Below are 21,962 nucleotides of genomic sequence, written 5' to 3' on the forward strand. Positions count from 1 at the left end.
CCTAGCAGCTACAAATACTGGTTTAATATCAGGGCACTTACCTGTCCAGGAATCCAGCGGTGTCCTCACCCGAGCCCATTTTTCGGATATCGGGTGCTGGTGCCGCCATGCTGACTAAGGGAAATCATCAATGAAGCCTAGCAGCTTCAGAGCCAGATTCCTACTGCACATGCATAAAGCGAGCTGCGCTTTGTGAATGTCAAAGCCAGGTACCTGCTCCCCCTTCCCCCCAAAAGGTGCCAAATGTTGCAGCGGAGGGGGGGAGGAGGCAGACAAGCGGAGCGTTCCCTTTTGGGTGGAGCTCCACTTTAGGTTACCACCTATTTTATACTTGTGCATCCAACCAATAAAAATTGTAACACTTAATTATTATAGAAATAGATATATAAATTAAAAACATAATATATAAACAATATATTTATGTATTAATTAGTTAAGCAGCATAATGTTTTTTGGTTGGATGAACAAGTATAAAATAGGTGGTAACTTAAGCACATGGATTTTTTTATATGAAACATATGTTTATATATGAGTTTTGTATGAATCATATAAATTTATAATAATTGTATGTATTGTTTATCTTGGAAGCACTGCACGATTTTATTTATACTGTGATTTAGTGATTCTACAGGGGTGTTTTAGTAACTTCCACAAGTATTATTATAGATAAGATTAAGAGCAGCGCAGGTGTACTTATTTCCTTTTTTTAATATGAGTGCACAGTGCTTCTAGCTGTGAGACCCTAACACTTTGGGGTTGACCTACTACAACTGAAAAGTGCAAAATTTGGTGCATTTGTGCATGGTAGCCAATCAGCTTCTAACTACAGCTTGTCCAATTAGGGTTTGACAAAGAAAACCTAGAAGCTGATTGGTTTCCATGCAGAGCTGCACCCGATTTTGCAATCTCCAGTTATAGTTAATCAACCCCTTTGTAAAATAGCTTTGTTTATAAACAAAGCCCTGTCTGATCCATCACTGTGTAACAAAACATTTTTGCTTGTACGCCAATAAAGCCATTGATGATCATGTCAGAGCTGACATTGCAATCGCATAAATTTGTTAATAAACAAATAGATATGGTACAGGCAAGGTTATCATTGCTGTTATTTGCAGAAGAGCAGTTTCAAAATGGTTGTAAGACACTTCTATTTGTCTCAGGAGCCATTCAAATCCTGCTGCATCCTTAAAAGCATCTTGTTATTGCCACTCATTTACAGAAAGATGTTTTTCGCAGAATGGAAAAATATCCTGATTCTTGCTGACGTTTTGCAGAAGCAAAATTCCCAATTTTACTTGCCCCTAGCCTACCATTAGTCTACAATAACAAGTATAATTTGAACTATTTTCATGTGTTACAATGATTACATCAGGACTTACAAACAAACATAAGAGAACAGAGAGTGCTTACAAAAAATGGAATTGCTTTTTATCATTGGCATAACTGAAGATAAACCTGTCACAAATCTGATGGTTGTAAATGCACACCTGATGACGCTATGCATTAACAGGGGTTACCACTTGAAGTAACATTCCAAAACAATCAGTAGATCCAGACATAGGTAGCTTGACATTCTATGCAAATCTTGACTTTGTATTTAACAACCTGTATTAATACCTGTCTTCTAAGCTTCCTACTAGTTGTCCCATTAATAGATAACCTCACAAACCAATACAAAGCTTGACAGATGGGTGGGGACAGGCCCCAGAAACAAGAAAGGCATGTGCAAAGTTTATTGACTATATCTCTGGACGGGAACAATTTTCACAGAATCAAAACCTTATGCAGTTTATCTTATGTTCAATTTTAATTACCCAGGTCTGTGTCAAGTTTAGTAAAACATTATAATATGTTTTGTACTCCCCATACTCTCTAGTAGCTCACCATCCTTTTACCCAGAGTGTATAGCTGCCAGCTCTAGGCTGGTCAATATGCAAAGACAAAAAGGGCTTAGCCACAGCTAGTGGATATACCCCTGCACATGCAGCAAAACTCAGGAGTATCAAACAGTAAGCAACCCATGGGATGGTATGTTAACACCTGGGTAAAAAAGATTTTCTGGTTAAAGAGAGGCAAGGCCTGCAAATTAAAAGCATGATGGGCTAGTATACATTGCATACTAGCCCATCATATGACACTTACCTGCAAACAAAGCCAGTGCTGTCCCCTGTGCAGGCTGCGTCCATCTTCGCCCCTCTTCCTTCTGAGCCACAGACTCCAGAACTGTGACTGGCCGGACATCACTCCCTCACATGCACGCGGGAGCCATCAGTCATGGCAAACGCTGGGGGAAGAACCGGCACAGCGGTCTATTTTTTCACAGTGCATGCGTTGATGATGACATGAAATATCTCCTAAATGGCGCACGTTTAGGAGATATTTCCACTACCTCTAGGTAAGCATTATTCTAGGCTTACCTATAGGTAAATGTCACACAAAAGGGTTTACAACCACTATAAGTTCAAAAAATCTTATTCCTGAGAAACACAAGAATCCCACCCTTGTAAGTATGGGAAAACCAACCCCCCAACCCCCATACACACACACACACACACACACACACACACACACACACACACACACAAAGGGGCAAGGGACAGGACATAAATGCCACCAAACAAAAACAAACCCTCAAGAATAATATTGTGACTAAATCCCATCGCAATCTACCTTATGTCCAGAGCTAGCATTCACCAATGTAGCCATATTCACACAATAAAACTTAGTAAAAATGTGGACAAAGGACCGGGTAGCAGCATTGCATGCGTGGGAGATGATGTCATGTGACAAAAAAGCCAGGAAGAATCCACTACCCAAGTAGAATGAGAGTAGACAGTGAGTGGAAGGTCCGATACCTTCAAAGAATAAGCTTTCAAATCCAGAGACGAGTTTTACTTACAAGGACAAACTGGAACAACAAACAAATATTCTGTCTTTTAAGAGGGAGGCTGTGGCTGCCAAATAAAGTCTTCCAGCCTTGACCACATCTAGTGCATGCAAGGGCAACTATTATATATGAGAAGTCACGAATAGACAGGCAGGTTCGCAATGTTCTTCTTAAGGTGGAAGGAAAACAGGACCATGTGTAAAAAGGAAGACCAGGACCTCCGACAACCTTATGCTTTAAAAGATAAGGAAGGTCACCTTGGCAGACAACCAGAGACCATCCAAGCCAAAGCATTGATCCAACAGAGCTGGAGAAAGAAATCCTACCTCCATAGGATGCCAAGGGAAACTGAGCTTTGCTGTGTATGCAGGCATATAGCCTCAAGATCAGGGGTCTCCAAACTATGGCCCTCCAGTTGTTCAGGAACTACAATTCCCATCATGCCTAGTGTCTGTGATTGTCAGAGTTTTACAGTGCCCCATGGGACATGTAGTTCCGTAACAGCCGGAGGGCCGTAATTTAGAGATCCCTGTTCTAGATGGTGCTTTTCATAGTGTACAATCTCCTGTAAGCAGCAGCTATAGCCCATCCTTAGCAAGATGGTATCTTATGTCTCTCAAATACTGAGAGTACCAGTGCAGAGACTGTTATGCGGAGCTATTAGTATGCATGTAACCACAAATAGCATTTTGCTTTCAGGCCAAAAAGTTACATTTTGGTCTCATCTGACCAAAGCACCTTCTTCCACAGGTTTGCTGTGTCCCGCACGTGGCTTCTCGCAAACTGCAAATGGGACTTCTTATGGCTTTCTTTTAACAATGGCTTTCTTCTTGCCACTCATCCATAAAGGCTAGATTTGTGAAGTGCATAACTAATAGTTGTCCTGTAAACAGATTCTTTCACCTGATCTCTGCAGCTCCTCCAGAGCTACCATTGGCCTCTGACCTGCTTCTCTGATTAATGCCTTTCCCGGACTGTCAGTTTAGGTTGATGACCATGTCTTGGTAGGTTTGCAGTTGTACCATACTCTTTCAATTTTCGGATGATGGATTGAACAGTGCTCCATGAGATGTTTAAAGCTTGGGATAGTTTTTTTTATAACCTAACCCTGCTTTACACTTCTCCACAACTTAATCCCCGACCTGTCTGGTGTATTCCTTGGCCTTCATGATTCTGTTTGTTCACTAAGGTCCTCTAACAAACCTCTGAGGGCTTCACAGAACAGGTGTATTTATACTGAGATTAAATTACACACAGATGGACTCTATTTACTAATTATGAGACTTCTGAAGGCAATTGGTTCCACTAGATTTTAGTTAGGGGTATCAGAGTAAAGGGGGGCTGAATACAAATCCATGGCAAACTTTTCAGACATTTATTTGTAAAAAAAATTGAAAACCATTTATCATTTTCCTTCCACTTCATAATTATGCGCCACTTTGTGTTGGTCTATCACATACAATCCCAATAAAATACATTTACATTTTTGGTTGTAACATGACAAAATGTGGAAAATTTCAAGGGGTATGAATACTTTTTCAAGGCACTGTATGTCTATTTGTGTAATTTTTAGCATTGCTGAGACGTGGCAATAGAACTTAGCAGTATTCTCACAGTCTGCACTAAAATAGTAAGTAAACATGTCAGCTCTAAAAATACTGCATTGAGAGCACTGTATTCTTCCAATAATAAGAAGCTTAGAGGGAACATTAAAAAAAAATGTAATTTTCTGTAAAATGTCCTTGGCAAACAGGGAGTGTACCGATTATTCTGGACCTCTTAGTATTGCTGCAGGGTGCAGTATATATCTTTTAATAAGGACAGCTGGATAAAATCCTGCATGGCAACATGTCCTGGATTACAGCTGTATTAAACCCAAAAGCTAACATTTATTACTGTATAGTGCAGTTTACCAATTCTAAGATGTGGTGGCTGTATTCATTTTCTTTTTTAGGCTTTCTTCTATTCTTTTCTATTCTTCTTGGTCTTTCTTCTATTTTCATCTGGTGATCAAGGCAGCAAAAAGCACAAGCTTTCCAGAAGAATGTATCAGTTTACATGAATGAGACAGACCATTTAACACTTGCAATAGGAGGGGGTGCAACAGATTATAAAGTGCGACCTGGAGTTTGGCTTCAATTTGTTAGTGTATTTAAATATGCTAATATATTTAACACTACCTTCCCCGCAGACTGACAATGTTGCTGTCTTCTATGCTTTATATGCTCATTCATCCATAGTGGTGTCTCGCTAATACAGGGGGTTTGCTACTGGCCAGATCACCAGGTGAAGGAAAGGCCAAAGAAAAGAGAACTGATACAGCCACCACATCTTTTGGTTTTGGGTTTAATAAAACTTTAACTAAAGGTTGCAACACACTCTTGTACTGAGCGATCAATAAAAAACAAATATTCAGATGCCCTTTGCTTTCACAGTTCTTAAACGAAACACTTTTATGTTTTTCCAAAGGAGCACATACAGTAAATAATAGTTGCTAATTCAATTAGACTGATATGTGAAGATGTGGCAAAACTAGAACAAAATGCCCAAGGTGCAACCAACAAGGTTTTTCTTTTTTATTAGGGGACACAGGTTTTCAGATACAGTCAGGTTATACTGCTGCCTACAGGAGGATTGGACACAGGCAAATAAAAATTGTGAGCAAGCCCAGTATAAGGCCCCTTTCACACTGGGGCAATCAGCGCGCCGGCGTTTTAGCGGCGCTGATCGGCCACTAGCGGGGCAGTTTTAACCCCCGCTAGTGGCCGAAAAATGGTTAAGGGCGCTTTGCAGGTGGGTTTGGAGCACTGCCCCATTGTTTTCAATGGGAAGGGGCGCTTTAGGAGCGCTTTCCTATAGCGCTCCAAAGATGCAGCTTGCAGGACCTCAGGGCTTTTACATTGGAGTGCACTGAGCGGCTCTTTCAGGGCGCTTTGCAGGCGTTATTTTTAGCACTTTAGCACTTGCAAAGTGCCTCAGTGTGAAAGGGACCTAACCCCAACAGACATGTGGACATGTCACGGCTCCAAGACTGTGTGAAAATTTCCTGCATCTGGAATGCCATGTTCTGTTTGAAAGGAGCCCAAAAATGCCCTATGATTCCAATAGGAAAGCAGGAAGTTGCACAAAGATGACATGAGATCACATCCAGCTTTATTAGACCTGGTCTTCTACCTCAACCAATACATTGTTCTTCCATCTCTCTGTCCATTTCCAGTTCATCAGAAGGACATCTCCATACATTATCTGGATGTAGTTTGTGCTATACAGGTTTATTTCACAGCCACTGCTTCTATTAGAACAGGGTGTTAAACTCAATTTTATCAACGCATCAGCATTTTGGTTGCCCTCAATGTTGAGAGCACCCGCCCCTTACATCAGAGGTCAAGAGCCCCCACACCATCAGAATTTAGGAGTCCCTTATCCTCCCATACATCAGTGTACCCCCCCCCCTTAACTTGTGCTGCTGCTGGGCAACAGTGGGGATCAAAAAGTGTAGGGTCTGGAGGAGGACCAGAGGAGGGCTAGAGTCAGCTGCCGGAGTCTGCTGAATGCTCATACAAGGGGAGATGGAAAAGTGGGGGTGCTATGGTTGCACAGAGAAGTGCAGGATCTGCAGGAGAAGTGCTGCCTACTGCTGAGGGGGGGTGGGAGCAGAGATGAACCTTTCAGCAGCTGCATGGAGAAGCACAGGATGGTGGTGTAGTTCTGTCCTCCTCTCTGCTGCAGCTGCTGAGCCAAGGTGGGGACGGAGACAAAAGGGGGTGCAGCAGATGCAGGAGAGGTGAAAGGGTCACACGAAATGACCTAGTAAGCTGGATTTGGCACACAGGCCTTGTGTTTGACACGTGTATTAAAATGACTGACTGTCTTTGTCATTCCTGATGGTCCCTATAATGTAATATATAATCATTTTTTGTTTGTTGTTTTATTTAATAGGCTTTCCAAACTAAATAACATTTGTGGACCAATTCTATTCCACAGCCCCTTTTCCGTATTAGTGGGTCCCTTGATCCCTCTTTACAGCTGCTCTATGGGGTTGATTTACTAAAACTGCAGAGTGCAAAACCTGGTCCAGCTCCGATTAGAAACCAATCGGCTTCCAGGTTTTTTTGTCAACACTTAAATGAACAAGCTGAATTTAGAAGCTAAATGGCTAACATGCACGGCTGCATTGATTTTGCACTCTCTGGTTTTGTTATATCAACCCCTATATGTAAAATTTTAGTGGCCAATACAAAAAACAATGATATCAAATGTTACAAAATCATAATCCTTTATCTTTCATCAATTTGGAGAACAGGTTGCTATGAATTACTGCCCTTTGTACATTGCTCTTTACTAAACAAGTCAGATAATGCAAAGGTTTAGGATACTTCACAAGTTCCACAAAAGGTAGCATGTGTCGTTTGTCAAAAGGAAACACAACCATGAGATTTAAATATCTACCAGTATATTTCTATTTTATTTTTTCAGATTTTGTATATTAGATAAATGGAGCATTACAACTTCTTTATATGCAGAAAGTTTAGAATGATACCCTTTATGGGTTTACTTAAAGTGGCTGTAAACTTCAGACATGAAATATGAACAAAGCACACCCATCTATAGTGTATACTTGTATACACTATAGATGGTGTATGCCCCCTTCTCTCCACTGACACCATCAGCCTTGTGTGTCCCGCAGTGAATACAAGGCTTCCCTGCTGCCTCCTCTCTCCAACACATATGAGAACACTTTACAGCTGCTGGACAGCTCTACACTGCTCTCTACCACCATGCTGAGGATTGACACATGCCACAGATGAGGAGTCTTGATTTTATCATGTCTTTTAACACTCAACGATCTTGTAAGTGCTTTTAACCCTTTGTGCACTTTATTCAATTTTGCATACTGCACTTAAAGGCGCCTTTTTTTTCCTTTTTTCCTGTCAGCAAAACAGGTGGGGCTTGGACAGATTTTCAACAGGTCATCTACACAAGCAACAAAAAAGTTACAACTTATTAAGGTACAGAAAATCTTTTAAGTTAAGATGTTCAAACTGACCTGGCTACACCCCTAAAGACAGTCTAACACTTTTTTTGTGGTGTGTGAAACACACTCAGACTTAGCCCTTGTACACATGGTCGGACATTCCAACAACAAAATCCTTCGGATTTTGTCCGACGGATTTTGTCCGAAACCGGTGTTGCATACACACGGTCGGACAAAGTTGTCGGAAAATCCGATCATATGTAACGTGATGAGGTTATTTCGTTACGACGGGACTACGTTCAGGCTAGTAGCCAATAGCTTTGGTCTAGGAATTTGATCTGAGCATGCGTGGCACTTTGTCCGATCGGAATTCTCTACACACAATCGGACAAAGTCCGATCGGATAATGTTGTCGGAAAGTTTTATAGCCCAGCTCTAAAACCTTGTCCGTCGGATATTCCAACAGAAACAGTCCGATGGAGCTCACACACAGTCGGATTGTCCGACAACACGGTCCGATCTGACATTTTCCGTCGGAATGTCCGACCGTGTGTACAAGGGCTAACACCCGGTGCAAAAAAAAAGTGCACACACAAAACGTGAGAACACAAAGTGCACAGGGTGTACGCATAGACCTCCTCCAAAGAGGGTGGAACCCTTACCCTGATCTCCTGGGGCGCAAGGTTCCTGACAGAGCCTGAACTACTCACTGGCCCACCTAGCCAAAACCAGACAACCCCCAATTTCTGGGAGGTCTGCCAAAAACAGACCAACCCCAAGTACTAGGTGGGGCTCCCCGAAAGGAGAGAGGGCGAACCAAGCCAGAAGGCCATGTCCACCCCCTCCCAAGACTTTGAAGGCAAGCCCAAGAACCTATACTCTACTAAGCATGCAAAAAGTGACAAACACACAAAGGGGGAAATTAAAAGGGATAAGTGCCATGGTGTAACACTACAGCAGGCCCTTCAGCTAGGAATCAAAAATTCCTCTGGTCCCAGCCAAAAGGCCTGGCCCTAGAGGCAGGTGCGAAAAAAGTGTGATGGTGCAGTGACCTTGGTACCAATAAACTCAAAATGCCCTGTACAAAGTGAGCATTATGGCACCCCTGGTCTGCCACCCCAGAGGCACATACACCACAGGCTTCTTTCAGAGCCCGGCCCTCGGCCAGACCAGTGCAGCCCCATCCCTACCAGGAAGGAATCAGAAATTAGAGAGCTTAGGGAGAGCCTTGCCTACAACTGGGGACAAGCCTTGTGTACAAGGCCAGAATTAACTCAGGAGGAAAAAGGCCCTCCCACCACCCCCACCGTTCTGACCCAATTACATCAAGGAAATACTAACTGTCTCCCCAGTTGGCGAAAGGGAGTCAGGGTTCTTTCCCTAACAACTGATAAGAACAGATACCACAGTTGATCTTAGCAAAAAAGGCTGAGAAGCGATAGTCTAACACTAATACTTTAATTAAGTCTAACACTAAACACTATTCTGCCGAATACTCACCCTGTTCTCTGCTAGGAGCCTACTGATATTGAGTATTTTGACAAATGCCGGAGAATTAAATAATCTGTTAACTAGGTTAAGTGTATATGTGAATATATTTCAATCACTATAAAGCCCCATACACACTATCAGATTTTCTGATGATTTTGGTCTTCAGATTTACCAAAATCATACAATCTAAGGTCAAACCTTAGGAGCTTCAATTTGTATGCAGTCAGGCAGGCCCTTGCACTACATGGTTTTGGTAAACCTGAAGGAAAAAATCAGCAGAAAACCTGATAGTGTGTATGGGGCTTTAGAGTATTTGCATGCACACCTAGATCTAAGGATTCTTGGACACAAGTAGAAGTTTACTCAGTAATATATCTATTTATTGATAGAGTTACATAATATATGCAAATTAAAGCGGGTTACATGATATTTACAAATTACACACAAAACCATATAAGACGATGTACAGTACAAGCATGCAGCTATCTCTCTGCTTCAGGTCTAGTCATACTAAGTGCTTTTGTGTCCCAAGATAAAGAGTGCACAGCTTAGTATCAATTCATTATATCCTCCTCTTCTTTCTGTACAGTGGCTAATATAAAGATCCCAATTGGTCACTATACTTAGAATATGTATATGGGGTACAGCCAAGCCTTTAAAATAGTAAGAGTATCAATGATAGGGAAGCTGGAAGGAGTAACACAATCAATGGTTTACATATATTCAAATCTAACTAAAATATATAAATAATTATAATATTATTCACATCTGTTAATGGAGATTTCACCTATATGTAACAATACCGATTTTTACACCTCTTAATACCCATCTTTCAATATCTCTGAAAGAGGGTTTCACTGTTCCTTCAAAAGTACAGTTGGCAGAATGCTAAGGCTACAGCACTACGAGAGTGACCAATGCCTAAAGATGAGCCAACCCCTGCCACATATTCTTATTGGCCAGCAGGGCTGGCAACTATTATGATAGGACAATAGGAAAGTGTGGGGGAAGGAAGGAGGATACCATTGTAAAGTACTAAAACTAGGGGTGCACAAGTAAAAATGAAAAGGTATATACAGTGGATATAAAAAGTCTACACACCCCTGTTAAAATGTCAGGTTTCTGTGATGTAACAAAAATGAGACTTATAAACCGTAAAACTCAGTTGAACAACAAACTGAAATCTTTTAGGTGGAGGGAAGTAAAAATAAAAAAATAATATGGCTGCATAAGTGTGCCCATCCTTAACCACTTAAGGACCGGAAGATTTGCCCCCTAAATGACCAGGAAACGGCACTGTGTCATTTTAACGGACAATTGCACATTATACCCAAACAAAATTGATGTATTTTTTTCCCCCACAAATAGAGCTTTCTTTTGGTGTTTTGGTGGTATTTGATCACCTCTGCATTTTTTATTTTTTGCGCTATAAACAAAAAAAAACGACAATTTTGAAAAAAAAATATTTATTACTTTTTACTATAATAAATATGCCCCCCTCCAAAAAAAGTCTTCATCAGTTTAGGCCAATATATATTCTTCTACATATTTTTGGCGGGGAAAAAAAAATGCAATAAGCATATATATCGACTGGTTTGCACAAAAGTTATAGCGTCTACAAAATAGGGGATATATTTGTGGCATTTTATTATTATTTTTATTAGTAATGGCGGTGATCTGCGATTTTTAGCGGGACTGCGACATTGCAGCAGACAGATCGGACATTTCTGAGGCTTTTTTGGGACCATTGACGTTTATACAGCGATCAGAGCTAAAAATAGCCACTGATTACTGTATAAATGTCACTGGCAGGGAAGGGGTTAACACTAGGGGGTGATCAAGGGCTAAGTGTGTTCCCTGGGAGGTGTTGCAAACTGTGTGAGGCTGGGCTGACTAGAGGAGGAGAGAGATCGTTGTTCCTAATCGGTAGGAACAGACAATCTCTCTCTCCTCCCCTCACAGAATGGGGATTAGTTTGTTTACATTGAAAGGTCCCCGTTCTGCCTGTCTCTGGAGGGATCGCGAGTGGCCGGCGGACATCGAGTCTGCCAGACCTGCTGGTTGACTCCCCCCCGCTCGTGAATGTGTACGCATACCCACAAATAGTGCAGGGAAGACAACTTTCCACAAAACTGCAGCGGTTAGTTAAACTTATGACGGGTACATACGACCGGACTTTCCGGCAGACTAGGTCCGATGGAATCGTTCCGTCGGACAATCCGATCGTGTGTGGGCTAATCGGATCGTTTTTCATTAAAAAAAAAAAACAGACGGACCTAGAAATAGAACATGTTTCAAATCTGTCCGACGGACTCAACTCCTATCGGCAAAACCGTTCGTCTGTATGCTGGTCCGACAGACCAAATACGACACAAGGGAAGCTATTGGCTACTGTCTATTGAACTTCCTTCTTTAGTCCTGTCTTACGTCATCACGTTCAAAACGAACACTTTCGAACAGACTAATGCCACGTACACACGATCGGAGAATCCGTCGGAATGCGTCTTATCGGACCGTGTCGTCAGATAATCCGACTGTGTGTGGTATGCATCGGACTGATTCCGTCCGAATCTCCGTCGGACCCAATTTTCCAACATGTTGGAAATATTTCCCGACCAACTGGGCCGGTTGGACGTAATCCGATCATGTGTAGAGAATTTTGATCGGACCAAGTGCCACGCATGCTCAGATCAAATTCCTACATCAAAGCTATTGGCTACTAGCCCGAATCTAGTCCCATCGTAACGAAATTACGTCATCACATTCTGAAAGATCGGATTTTTCGACAACTTACTCCGACCGTGTGCATGCAACAGTTTCGGACACAATCCGTCAGACTAAATCTGACGGACAAAATCCGACGGATTTGGTTGTGGAAATCTCCGACCGTGTGTACAGGGGCTTAGTCCATTCGTGTGTGGCCAAGTAAGTTTGTTCGGATAGTCCATCAGAACTCCGCCAAAAGTTCATCGGGAAGACCGCCGGACCTAGTCTGCCGGAAAGCCCGATCGTGTGTACGCGGCATAATACTTTGTTGGAGTACAGTGCCTTGCAAAAGTATTCACCCCCTTGGCATTTTTTGTGTTTTGTTGCCTCACAACCTGGAATTAACATGGATTGTTTGAGCATTTGCATCATTTAATTTACAGAACATGCCCACAACTTTGAAGATGTTTTTTTTTTATTGTGAAGCAAACAACAAATAGGAAAAATAACAGAAAAAAAATAACAGAAAAAGTAAATGTGAATAACTATTCACCCCCCTAAAGTCAATACTTTGTAGAGCCACCTTTTGCGGCTATAACAGCTCCAAGTCGCTTTGGATAAGTCTATATGAGCTTGCCACATCTTACCACTGGGATTTTTGCCCATTCCTCCTGGCAAAACTGCTCCAGCTCCTTCAAGTTGGATGCTTTGCGCTTGTGAACAGCAGTCTTTAAGTCTGACCACATATTTTCTATTGGATTGAGGTGTGGGCTTTGACTAGGCCATTCCAACACATTTACATGTTTCCCCTTAAACCACTCAAGTGTTGCTTTAGCAGTGTGTTTGGGGTCATTGTCCTGCTGGAAGGTGAACCTCCATCCTAGCCTCAACTCACACACAGAGTGGTACAGGTTTTGCTCAAGTATATTCCTGTATTTAGCACCATCCATCTTTCCCTCCACTCTGACCAGTTTCCCAGTCCCGACTGCTGAAAAACGTTCCCACAGCATGATGCTGCCACCACCATGTTTCACTGTGGGGATGGTGTTCTTTGGGTGATGTGATGTGTTAGGTTTGCACCAGAAAAAGCGTTTTCTTTGATGGCCAAAAAATACAATTTTAGTCTCAGACCAGAGCACCTTCCTCCATACATTTTGGGAGTCTCTCACATGCCTTTTTGCAAACTCAAAATGTGCCAGTTTGCTTTTTGCTGAAAGTAATGGCTTTCTTCTGGCCACTCTGCCATAAAACCCAACTCTATGGAGCGTATAGCTTATTGTCGTTCTATGTACAGATACTCTCTGATGTGGAACTCTGCAGCTCCTCCAGAGTCACCTTAGATCTCTGTGCTGCCTCTCTGAACTAAAGGCTGTAATGTAACAAAATAGGTAAAAAGCCAAGGGGGTGAATACTTTTGCAAGGCACTGTACCTTTTGATTTTATTACAGCACTCAGTCTTTTTGGATATGAGTCTATCAGCATGGCACATCTTGACTTGGCAATATTTGCCCACTCATCTTTGCAAAAACACTCCAAATCTGTCAGATTGTGAGGGTATCTCCTGAGCACAGCCCTCTTCAGATCACCCCACAGATTTTCAATCAGATTCAGATCTGGGCTCTGGCTGGGCCATTCCAAAACTTTAATCTTCTTCTGGTGAAGCCATTCCTTGTTTGATTTGGATGTATGGTTTGGGTCGTTTTCATGCTGAAAGATGAAGCTCCTCTTCATTTGAAGGTTTTGTGCCAATATTGACTGGTATTTGGAAGTGTTCATAATTCCCTCTACCTTGACTAAGGCCCCTGTTCCAGCTAAAGAAAAACAGCCCCAAAGCATGATGCAGCCACCTCATGTTTCACTGTGGGTATGGTGTTCTTTTGGTGATGTGCATTGTTGTTTTTGCACCAAACATATCTTTTGAAATTATGGCCAAAAGTTCAACCTTGGTTTCATCAAACCATAACATATTTTCCCACATGCTTTTGGGAGACTTCAGATGTGTTTTTGCAAAATTTAGTCAGGCCTGGATGTTTTTCTTCATAAGAAAAGGCCTCCATCTTGCCACTCTACCCCATAGTCCAGACATATTAAGAATACGGGACATTGTTGTCACATGTACTACACGGCCAGTACTTGCAAGATATCCCTGCAGCTCCTTTAAATGTAGCTGTAGACATCTTGGCAGCCTCCCTGACCAGTTTTCGCCTCCTCTTTTCATCAATTTTGGAGGGACGTCCAGTTCTTGGTAATGTAGTGTTGTGCCAGATTTTCTCCACTTGATGATGACTGTCTTCACTGTGTTCCATGGTATATCTAATGCCTTGGAAATTATTTTGTACCCTTCTCCTGACTGATACCTTTTAACAATGAGATCCCTCTGATGCTTTGGAAGCTCTCTGCGGACCATGGCTTTTGTTGTAGAATGTGACTAAGAAAATGTCAGGAAAGACCTACTAGAACAGCTGAATTTTATTTGGCGTTAATAAGAGGCACTTAAATGATGGCAGGTGTGTACTGACTCCTTTTTTAACATGAGTTTAAATGTGATTGTTTAATTCTGAACACAGCTACATCTCCAGTCATAAGAGGGTGTGCACACGCCTGTAACCACATTATTTTATTTTTTAAAAGATTTCACTTTGTTTTTCAATTGAGCTGTTCGGTTTATAGGTCACAATAGAAGGTGGAAAAAGTCCTGAATTTATTTATCTTTGTCTCATTTTTTTACATCACAGAAACCAGACGTTTTAACCAGGGGTGTGTAGACTTTTTATATCTGTTGTACATGCACAATGCAGTTCCTTTAGCATAGCAGAAAAAGTTTAATTTTACTTATTTTATATTATGAAGCACATAAGCAGAGAAGTGGACTGGAACACAGCCAGGGGCTGTGACAAGGATATTTGATTTTGAAGCCCTCACGAGAAGCCACTTGATAAATCAAGCACTAGATTTTATTTACAATTGAAATACCAAACTAGATTTTACCTAAAACTGAAATACCAGCCTTAGGTGGACTGCCTCTTTAACAGTAATAGAATTAGAATCTAAGCAGACCATGAACAATACAAATGTTCCAACACTACAGCAAAAGTTATTTAGAGTATGACATCTGTGTCAATACTAATAAGATGCAGTAATAAAAAGTGATTAACGCAGAGAATTGGCTGGAGGCTTGTAAGGTACACTAAGACTAGATCAATACTGCTACCATTAATAAACACCATACAGTATACATGCAATACTGGGTCGATCAGTCTTCCTGAAACCGTCACTACAAAGTGTACCACATAGTATTTGGAGAGGAACTAAACCCTCCTATCCTTTGCAGCCCAGAATGCTGCCATCTTAGCTTCGGTTTGATCTGCAGTTGCCATGATGCATTAGGTGTGTGTGCCCTCCTCTTTGCTTTTCCTACATGTACACACCATAGGATTTTCCGACAACAAACATTTGAGAGCAGGATCTCAAATTTTCCGACAACAAGACTTGTTGTCGGATATTCCGAGCACGTGTACACAATTCCGACGCAAAAAAGTCCACGCATGCTCAGAATCAAGCAGAAGAGCCGCACTGGCTATTGAACTTAATTTTTTTGGTTTGTTGTACGTGTTGTACGTCACCGCGTTCTTGACGTTCGGAATTTCCGACAACATTTGTGTGACCATGTGTATGTAAGACAAGTTTGAACCAACATCCTTCGGAAAAAAAATCCACAGTTTTGTTGTCGAAAAATCCTATCGTGTGTACATAGCATAACAGTTAATATTCAAGGCATGTGCTGAATGCAACTGGTTGGGAAAAGGTTAAACTGGGATTTGGTTGCACTTTAATATCTTCTTTTCTTACTTCTAAGAGTACAATGGTAATATAAGTACTAAAGAAGGACTTTGCTGTATAGTGTTACATAAAACAGGTCCCTATAAAGGTTTATAACTGCAAATCGATATTTCCACATTATGTGACAAACATTAAATTTTGGGTTTCTATAAACTGGAGTTCCACCCCAAAAAAACAAAATGTATTAATGTGCTTATAAAAAAAAAGTTTTTTACTCACCTCTAAATGCCTGTTGCTAGGGGGTCCCTCGTAGTCTGCCTCTTTCGGTGCCTGGGCTCCTGACATCACTTCCCTCGGTGTAGGAAGGGAGATTGCCTCTCCGCCCTCCCTCTTGTCAGTCATCTGGGACACGTGACCGGACCCAGATGATTGCGCGGCCAGTGGCGGCACGGCTCGCGCATGCACAGTGGGTGACTGGCTGTGAAGCAACAGCCGGGCGCCCACAGTTAAAATGCCGGCGCCAACGAGCGGAGGGGGGGACAAGCGTGGCTTCGATCCCCCGCATCGCTGGACTCCAGAACAGGTAAGTGTCCGATTATTAAAAGTCAGCAGCTGCGGTATTTGTAGCGGCTGACTTTTATTTATTTTTATTTTTTTTAAGTGGGAACCCCTCTTTAACCGCTTCCCACCCGCCCTATGGCCGAATGACGGCCTTAGAGCGGGCGGCTTCCTTCGCCTGGCCGTCCCTGGACGGCCTGGTGTTTACTTCTGCAATGCGCGCCGCCGGGGGCGCGCATCGCGGAAGTATTGTATTTGCCGTGTCTCCCGGAGACAGGCAAATACAGATCGCCGTGAACGGCCAACCAAAGCGGCCGTTCACAGCGCGATCGCAGCTGCCAATGGGAGATGATCTCATATGTAAACATATGAGATCATCTCCCATTGCCGTGTCTCTCCCTCCTCACACAGAGACAGCGTGTTAGGAGGGAGAGCGATCTAAGTGTCAGCCCCAGTGCAGCCCCAGTGCCAGTCTCAGCCCCAGTGCCAGTATCAGCCCCAGTGCCTGTGTCAGCCCAGTGCCTGTGTCAGCCCCAGTGCCAGCCCAGTGCCTGTGTCAGCCCCAGTGCCAGTGTCAGCCCCAGTGCCATCTGTCAGCCCCAGTGCCATCTGTCAGACCAGTGCCATCTGTCAGCCCAGTGCCATCTGCCAGTAGTGCCAGTGCCGCCAGTGCCACCTGCCAGCGCCTGCCGTCAGCCCCAGTGCCGTCAGCCCAGGTGCCGTCAGCCCCAGTGCCGTCAGCGCCAGTGCCGCCTGCCAGCCTCAGTGCCGCCCGTCAGCCCCAGTGCCGCCCGTCAGCCCCAGTGCCGCCCGTCAGCCCCAGTGCCGTCCGTCAGCCCCAGTGCCGTCCGTCAGCCCCAGTGCCGTCCGTCAGCCCCAGTGCCGTCCGTCAGCCCCAGTGCCGTCAGTGCCATCAGCCCCAGTGCCGCCAGTGCCGTCAGCCCCAGTGCCACCTGCCAGCACCAGTGCCACCTGCCAGTGCCACCTGCCAGTGCCATCCGTCAGCCCCAGTGCCGTCAGCCCCAGTGCCGTCAGTGCCGCCAGTGCCAATGCCACCTGCCAGTGCCACCTGCCAGCGCCAGTGCCACCTGCCAGTGCCACCTGCCAGCGCCATCCGTAAGCCCCAGTGCCAGTGCCGCCAGTGCCACCTGCCAGTGCCACCACCAGTGCCGCCAGTGCCACTTGCTAGTGCCACCTGCCAGCCCCAGTGCCGTCAGCCCCAGTGCCACGTGCCAGTGCCACCTGCCAGTGCCACCTGCCAGCGCCAGTGCCACCTGCCAGTGCCACCTGCCAGCGCCATCCGTCAGCCCCAGTGCCATCCGTCAGCCCCAGTGCCGCCAGCCCCAGTGCCACCTGCCAGTGCCACCTGCCAGCGCCACCTGCCAGCGCCAGTGCCATCTGCTAGCCGCAGTGCCATCTGCCAGCCCCATTTGCCAGAGCAATTAGCCAGAGCAAATAGCCAGCACCATCTGCCAGTGCCATCTGCCAGTGCCAGCCCCAGCCCCATCTGCCAGCGACATCTGCCAACCCCATCTGCCAGCCCCATCTGTCAGCCCCATCTGCCAGCCCCATCTGTCAGCCCCATCTGCCAGCCCCATCTGCCAGCCCCATCTGCCTCCAGTGCCATCTGCCTCCAGTGCCATCTGCCTCCAGTGCCATCTGTCAGTGCCACGTGTCATCAGTGCCACGTGGGGTCACTTTGTGGGCATTTCCATTGTCCTGGTGCTCCAGGGCCTTCAAAACTGTAATAGGTGGTTGAGAAATAAGATGTGTAATGTATGCTCCTAGAACGCCTGATGGTGCTATTTCAATATTGGGCCTCTGTATGTGGTCAGGCTGTGTAAAAGTCTCACACATTTGGTATCGTTATACTCAGAAGGAGTAGCAGAACGTATTTTGGGGTGCCATTTGTGGTATACACATGCCATGTGAGAGAAATAACCTATTACATTGAAAATTTTGTGAGAAAAAAAAAAAATCTTCATTTTGCAAAGAATTGTGGGAAAAAGATGACAACATCAAAAACCTCACCATGCATCTTAGTAAATACCTTGGAATGTCTACTTTAAAAAAAGGGGTCATTTGGGGGGTATTTGTACTTTCCTGGCTTGTTCTGGTCGCAAGAAATGAGATAGGCCACCAGTACATCAGGTGTGATCAATTTTGTGCGATTCGCACCACAGCTTGTAGACTCTCTAACTTTCACAAAGACCAAATAATATCCACTAATTTGGGTTATTTTTACCAAAGATATGTAGCAGTATAAATTGTGGCCAAAATTTATGAAAAAAAAATTATAATTTGCAAAATTTTATCACAGAAACAAAGAAATATGCGTTTTTTTTTCAAAATTTTCGGTCTTTTTTCATTTATAGCGCAAAAAATAAAAACCCCAGAGGTGATCAAATACCACCAAAAGAAAGCTCTATTTGTGGGAAAAAAAGGACACAAAATTCATTTGGGTACAGTGTTGCATGACTGAGTAATTGTCATTCAAAGTGTGAGAGCACCGAAAGCTGAAAATTGGTCTGGTCAGGAAGGGTGTTTAAGTGCCCAGTAAGCAAGTGGTTAAGTAACAAAAAGGAAAAGAACTGTGGTCAAAAATGAAAACTTCTCTAAAGGCAATAATGCAGACTTGGTGTGAATTTCTCAAACAGGAAACACAGGAGCCAGCCATCTGCTGGTTCTGCACATATATTAGTAGTTTTATCTGTTTTCACACTTGTTTTAGTTCTATGGCCATACACAGGTTGATAAATTCAAGGGAAACTTGTGTGTTAAATATTGTTTGTAGCAATCAGAGAAAAGTATCCTGTGTAGCAATGAGCACTTGCAATTGTTAGAATAGATTGGAAATAACCATGTGTTGAAAAATCTATTTGTGACAATAGCCAATTATTGCTTTCCTTATGTAGTAATATGAACCAAGTGTTCACTTCAGGTATGCTGTAACACACCATCTCAGGCAAAGACTGCTGTAACACCAAGGCCCCTTTCACACATGCTGATGGTATGTCCGTATTTCATCCATCCGTTTGCGGATGAAATACGGACATCCATTCATCCCTATGGGATAGCGGGTGTCTGCGGATGAGCATCCGCAGACACCCGATTTAGTCCGCCTCCGCAACAGTCCGATTCTGCAGACGGAGGAAAATCCTATTTTTCTATCCGTCTGCAGAGCGGATCGGACGAACACGGACACACGGTCCGTGCTCGTCCGATCCCCATAGAGGAGAGCGGAGAGCTAACAGGGCGGTCCCTGCACAGTGTGCGGAGACCGCCCTGTCCGCAGCCAGCTCAGCGGGGACAACGGAGCGATCCCCGCTGAGCGAGCGGATCTTCACGGGGCGGATCATTACTGATCCGCCCCGTGTGAAAGAGGCCCAACTCTCTGTCACAGAAGACCATGGTAGGTTCCAGTGGCACATATCATATTCATGGACAGTTGGACATGAAACTGTTCTTGATGAGACATATTCCCCAATCCTATATTTCATGCAACCAAGACCAAAGGCACTAGAATGACTATCCTGAGCCCCACCGACACACATGGCAAAGTAATAAAACTTTTTATATAATAGCCTAGCATAAAACAAAATTGTACCTACCAAAAATTTGCTTTGTTCAATACATATTTACTCAACACTACAGGATTTACATTACAGCTACCACTGTATACTGCTCTTGATTTCCTAATCTCTACCTTTCAAGGTAATGATTTTGACCTTTCAGTAACAGGATGAATTTGTGTGCTGTAATAAAAGAGTAGGCCAGTCTGAAAGCAGAAAGAGCATGAGGCTTTTCCCATTGCATTGGATTTAAACAGGATAGTGCTTCATTGCTGCTATGCATTTTCGTTTCATATGTTTTACTAGTCATACCTTCTAACCTTACAGTTTACAGCTGCAATTATACCCTGAGCAAAGCAATTTTCAGGCGTTTTTTAGGCATTTATTATTATTATTTTTATTATTATTACTATTTAACCACTTAAGCTTTGGAAGATTTTACGGCCTTCATAACCAAGCCATTTTTTGCAATTTGACACTGTGCTACTTTAACTGACAATTGTACTGTCATGCAACGCTGTACCCAAATTAAAAGATTATGTCATTCTTTTCACACAAATAGAGCTTTCTTTTGTGGTATTCGATAACCACTGGGTTTTTTATTTTATTTTTACTGATGTAAGATACTCAAACTGTGGTAACCTTTTTGATACCCAATGCTGTATTTTATTTTGGGAACTTTTCATAAACTTTTTTACTTTTACAAAAGTACATGTGTTAATTAGTTAGCACATTAGCAGTATTATACTGTATGTAATCCAGAATTGGTTAATGGCTATTTAAGAAAATTCCAAACTTCACAGAATCGGGTGGGCCACACATTGACCACAACGGTCTATAACTGTTATCATCTGTCAATCAATGATCCTGATGTTCATCTCAAAATGCCTTTACAAAGATATGAATATAAGGCTGCCTAATGCAAATGTAAAATTGTTTCTAATAATTGCATTACATTATTATTTTATATATTATGTAATCACAAAATCCATTCATTTATAAACTTTGGTGACTGACCTTCAGAATGAAGTTGAAATATGTCTTCTGTTTTGCTACAAATATCACTTCGGAGTGTAGTCCAGTCCGAAACAATGGCACCAATTTCATTTTTAATAGCTTTCTGTTCTGATTGAAGACATCTCAACAACACTAAGGTCTTCTTTAAGCTTTCTTCTTGTTTAGCTGCCGCCTCCCTGTAAAGAATATGCAAGAACTAAAAACTTAACTCTCTATGACTTTATATTTATAGCTGCCCCTTTGCATGTGGATGTTTTGTGATGATGCACTGTACCATGTAGTAAAGTTAGGCAGACCTTACACAGTACAAATTTCTTTCCTGCAACCACAGGTTGCAAGAAAGAAATTTGCACGATTCCCCCATCAACACAGACAGTGCTGACAGGGAAACCCATTCCGCCAAGAAATTGTCTGCTACCGGCAGGTGGGGAAAGCCGCCCCCCCAGGAGAAGACAGTGATTATTGCTAGTGGCTATAGCAGCCACTAGCAATAATTGTAAGAGAATCTGGCAGGCTGGTTGTACCCAAGTTGATCGATCAACTTGGTGCATTCGACCTGCCCATTAATGGTTCAAATCTTGGCCAGTTCCTGCTAAACCGGGCAAGATTCAAACCGTGTATGGCCGGTCTTACGCAATCCTCAATAAAACATTCAAATCCATCAATAATATTCATGTAAAAATGGATTTGTTAAAACCACAAGTGCTTTCTTTACTACTTTGCTTTTTTACTGGCTTTTTGAGGTCTGATGAAAGGTTTAGTGTAGTATAATAATTTGTGGTATATGAATAGTACATTTTTGTAGAGGTCTAAACATCAGACAAATTAGATGGACAACTGAGAAGGAAAGAAGGACAGTTGGATTTAATTCCAAAGGAGACACAGTACCTGAAAATGAAGTAAAGTTGGGATCTATGTACTAGAGCTATACCAGAATGAAAATCTGATGCCCTGGACAGGGCAGCTTTGTTTCCTG

General features: G+C 43.1%; 1 protein-coding gene across 1 annotated transcript in view; it reads right to left on the minus strand.

Moving 5' to 3' along the window:
• Positions 1–21,962, minus strand: part of LEKR1 (leucine, glutamate and lysine rich 1) — a 265,838-nt gene that overhangs the window by 111,239 nt on the left and 132,637 nt on the right. The window contains exon 5 of the mRNA XM_077488100.1: positions 20,987–21,162. Within this exon, the coding sequence (XP_077344226.1) occupies positions 20,987–21,162 (176 nt within the window). The remainder of the gene's footprint in view (positions 1–20,986; positions 21,163–21,962) is intronic.

This window comes from Lithobates pipiens, unplaced genomic scaffold, assembly GCF_037356315.1.
Source record: "Lithobates pipiens isolate NorthernLeopardFrog02 unplaced genomic scaffold, aLitPip1_a1.2 Scaffold_18, whole genome shotgun sequence".
NCBI classification, from domain to species: domain Eukaryota; kingdom Metazoa; phylum Chordata; class Amphibia; order Anura; family Ranidae; genus Lithobates; species Lithobates pipiens.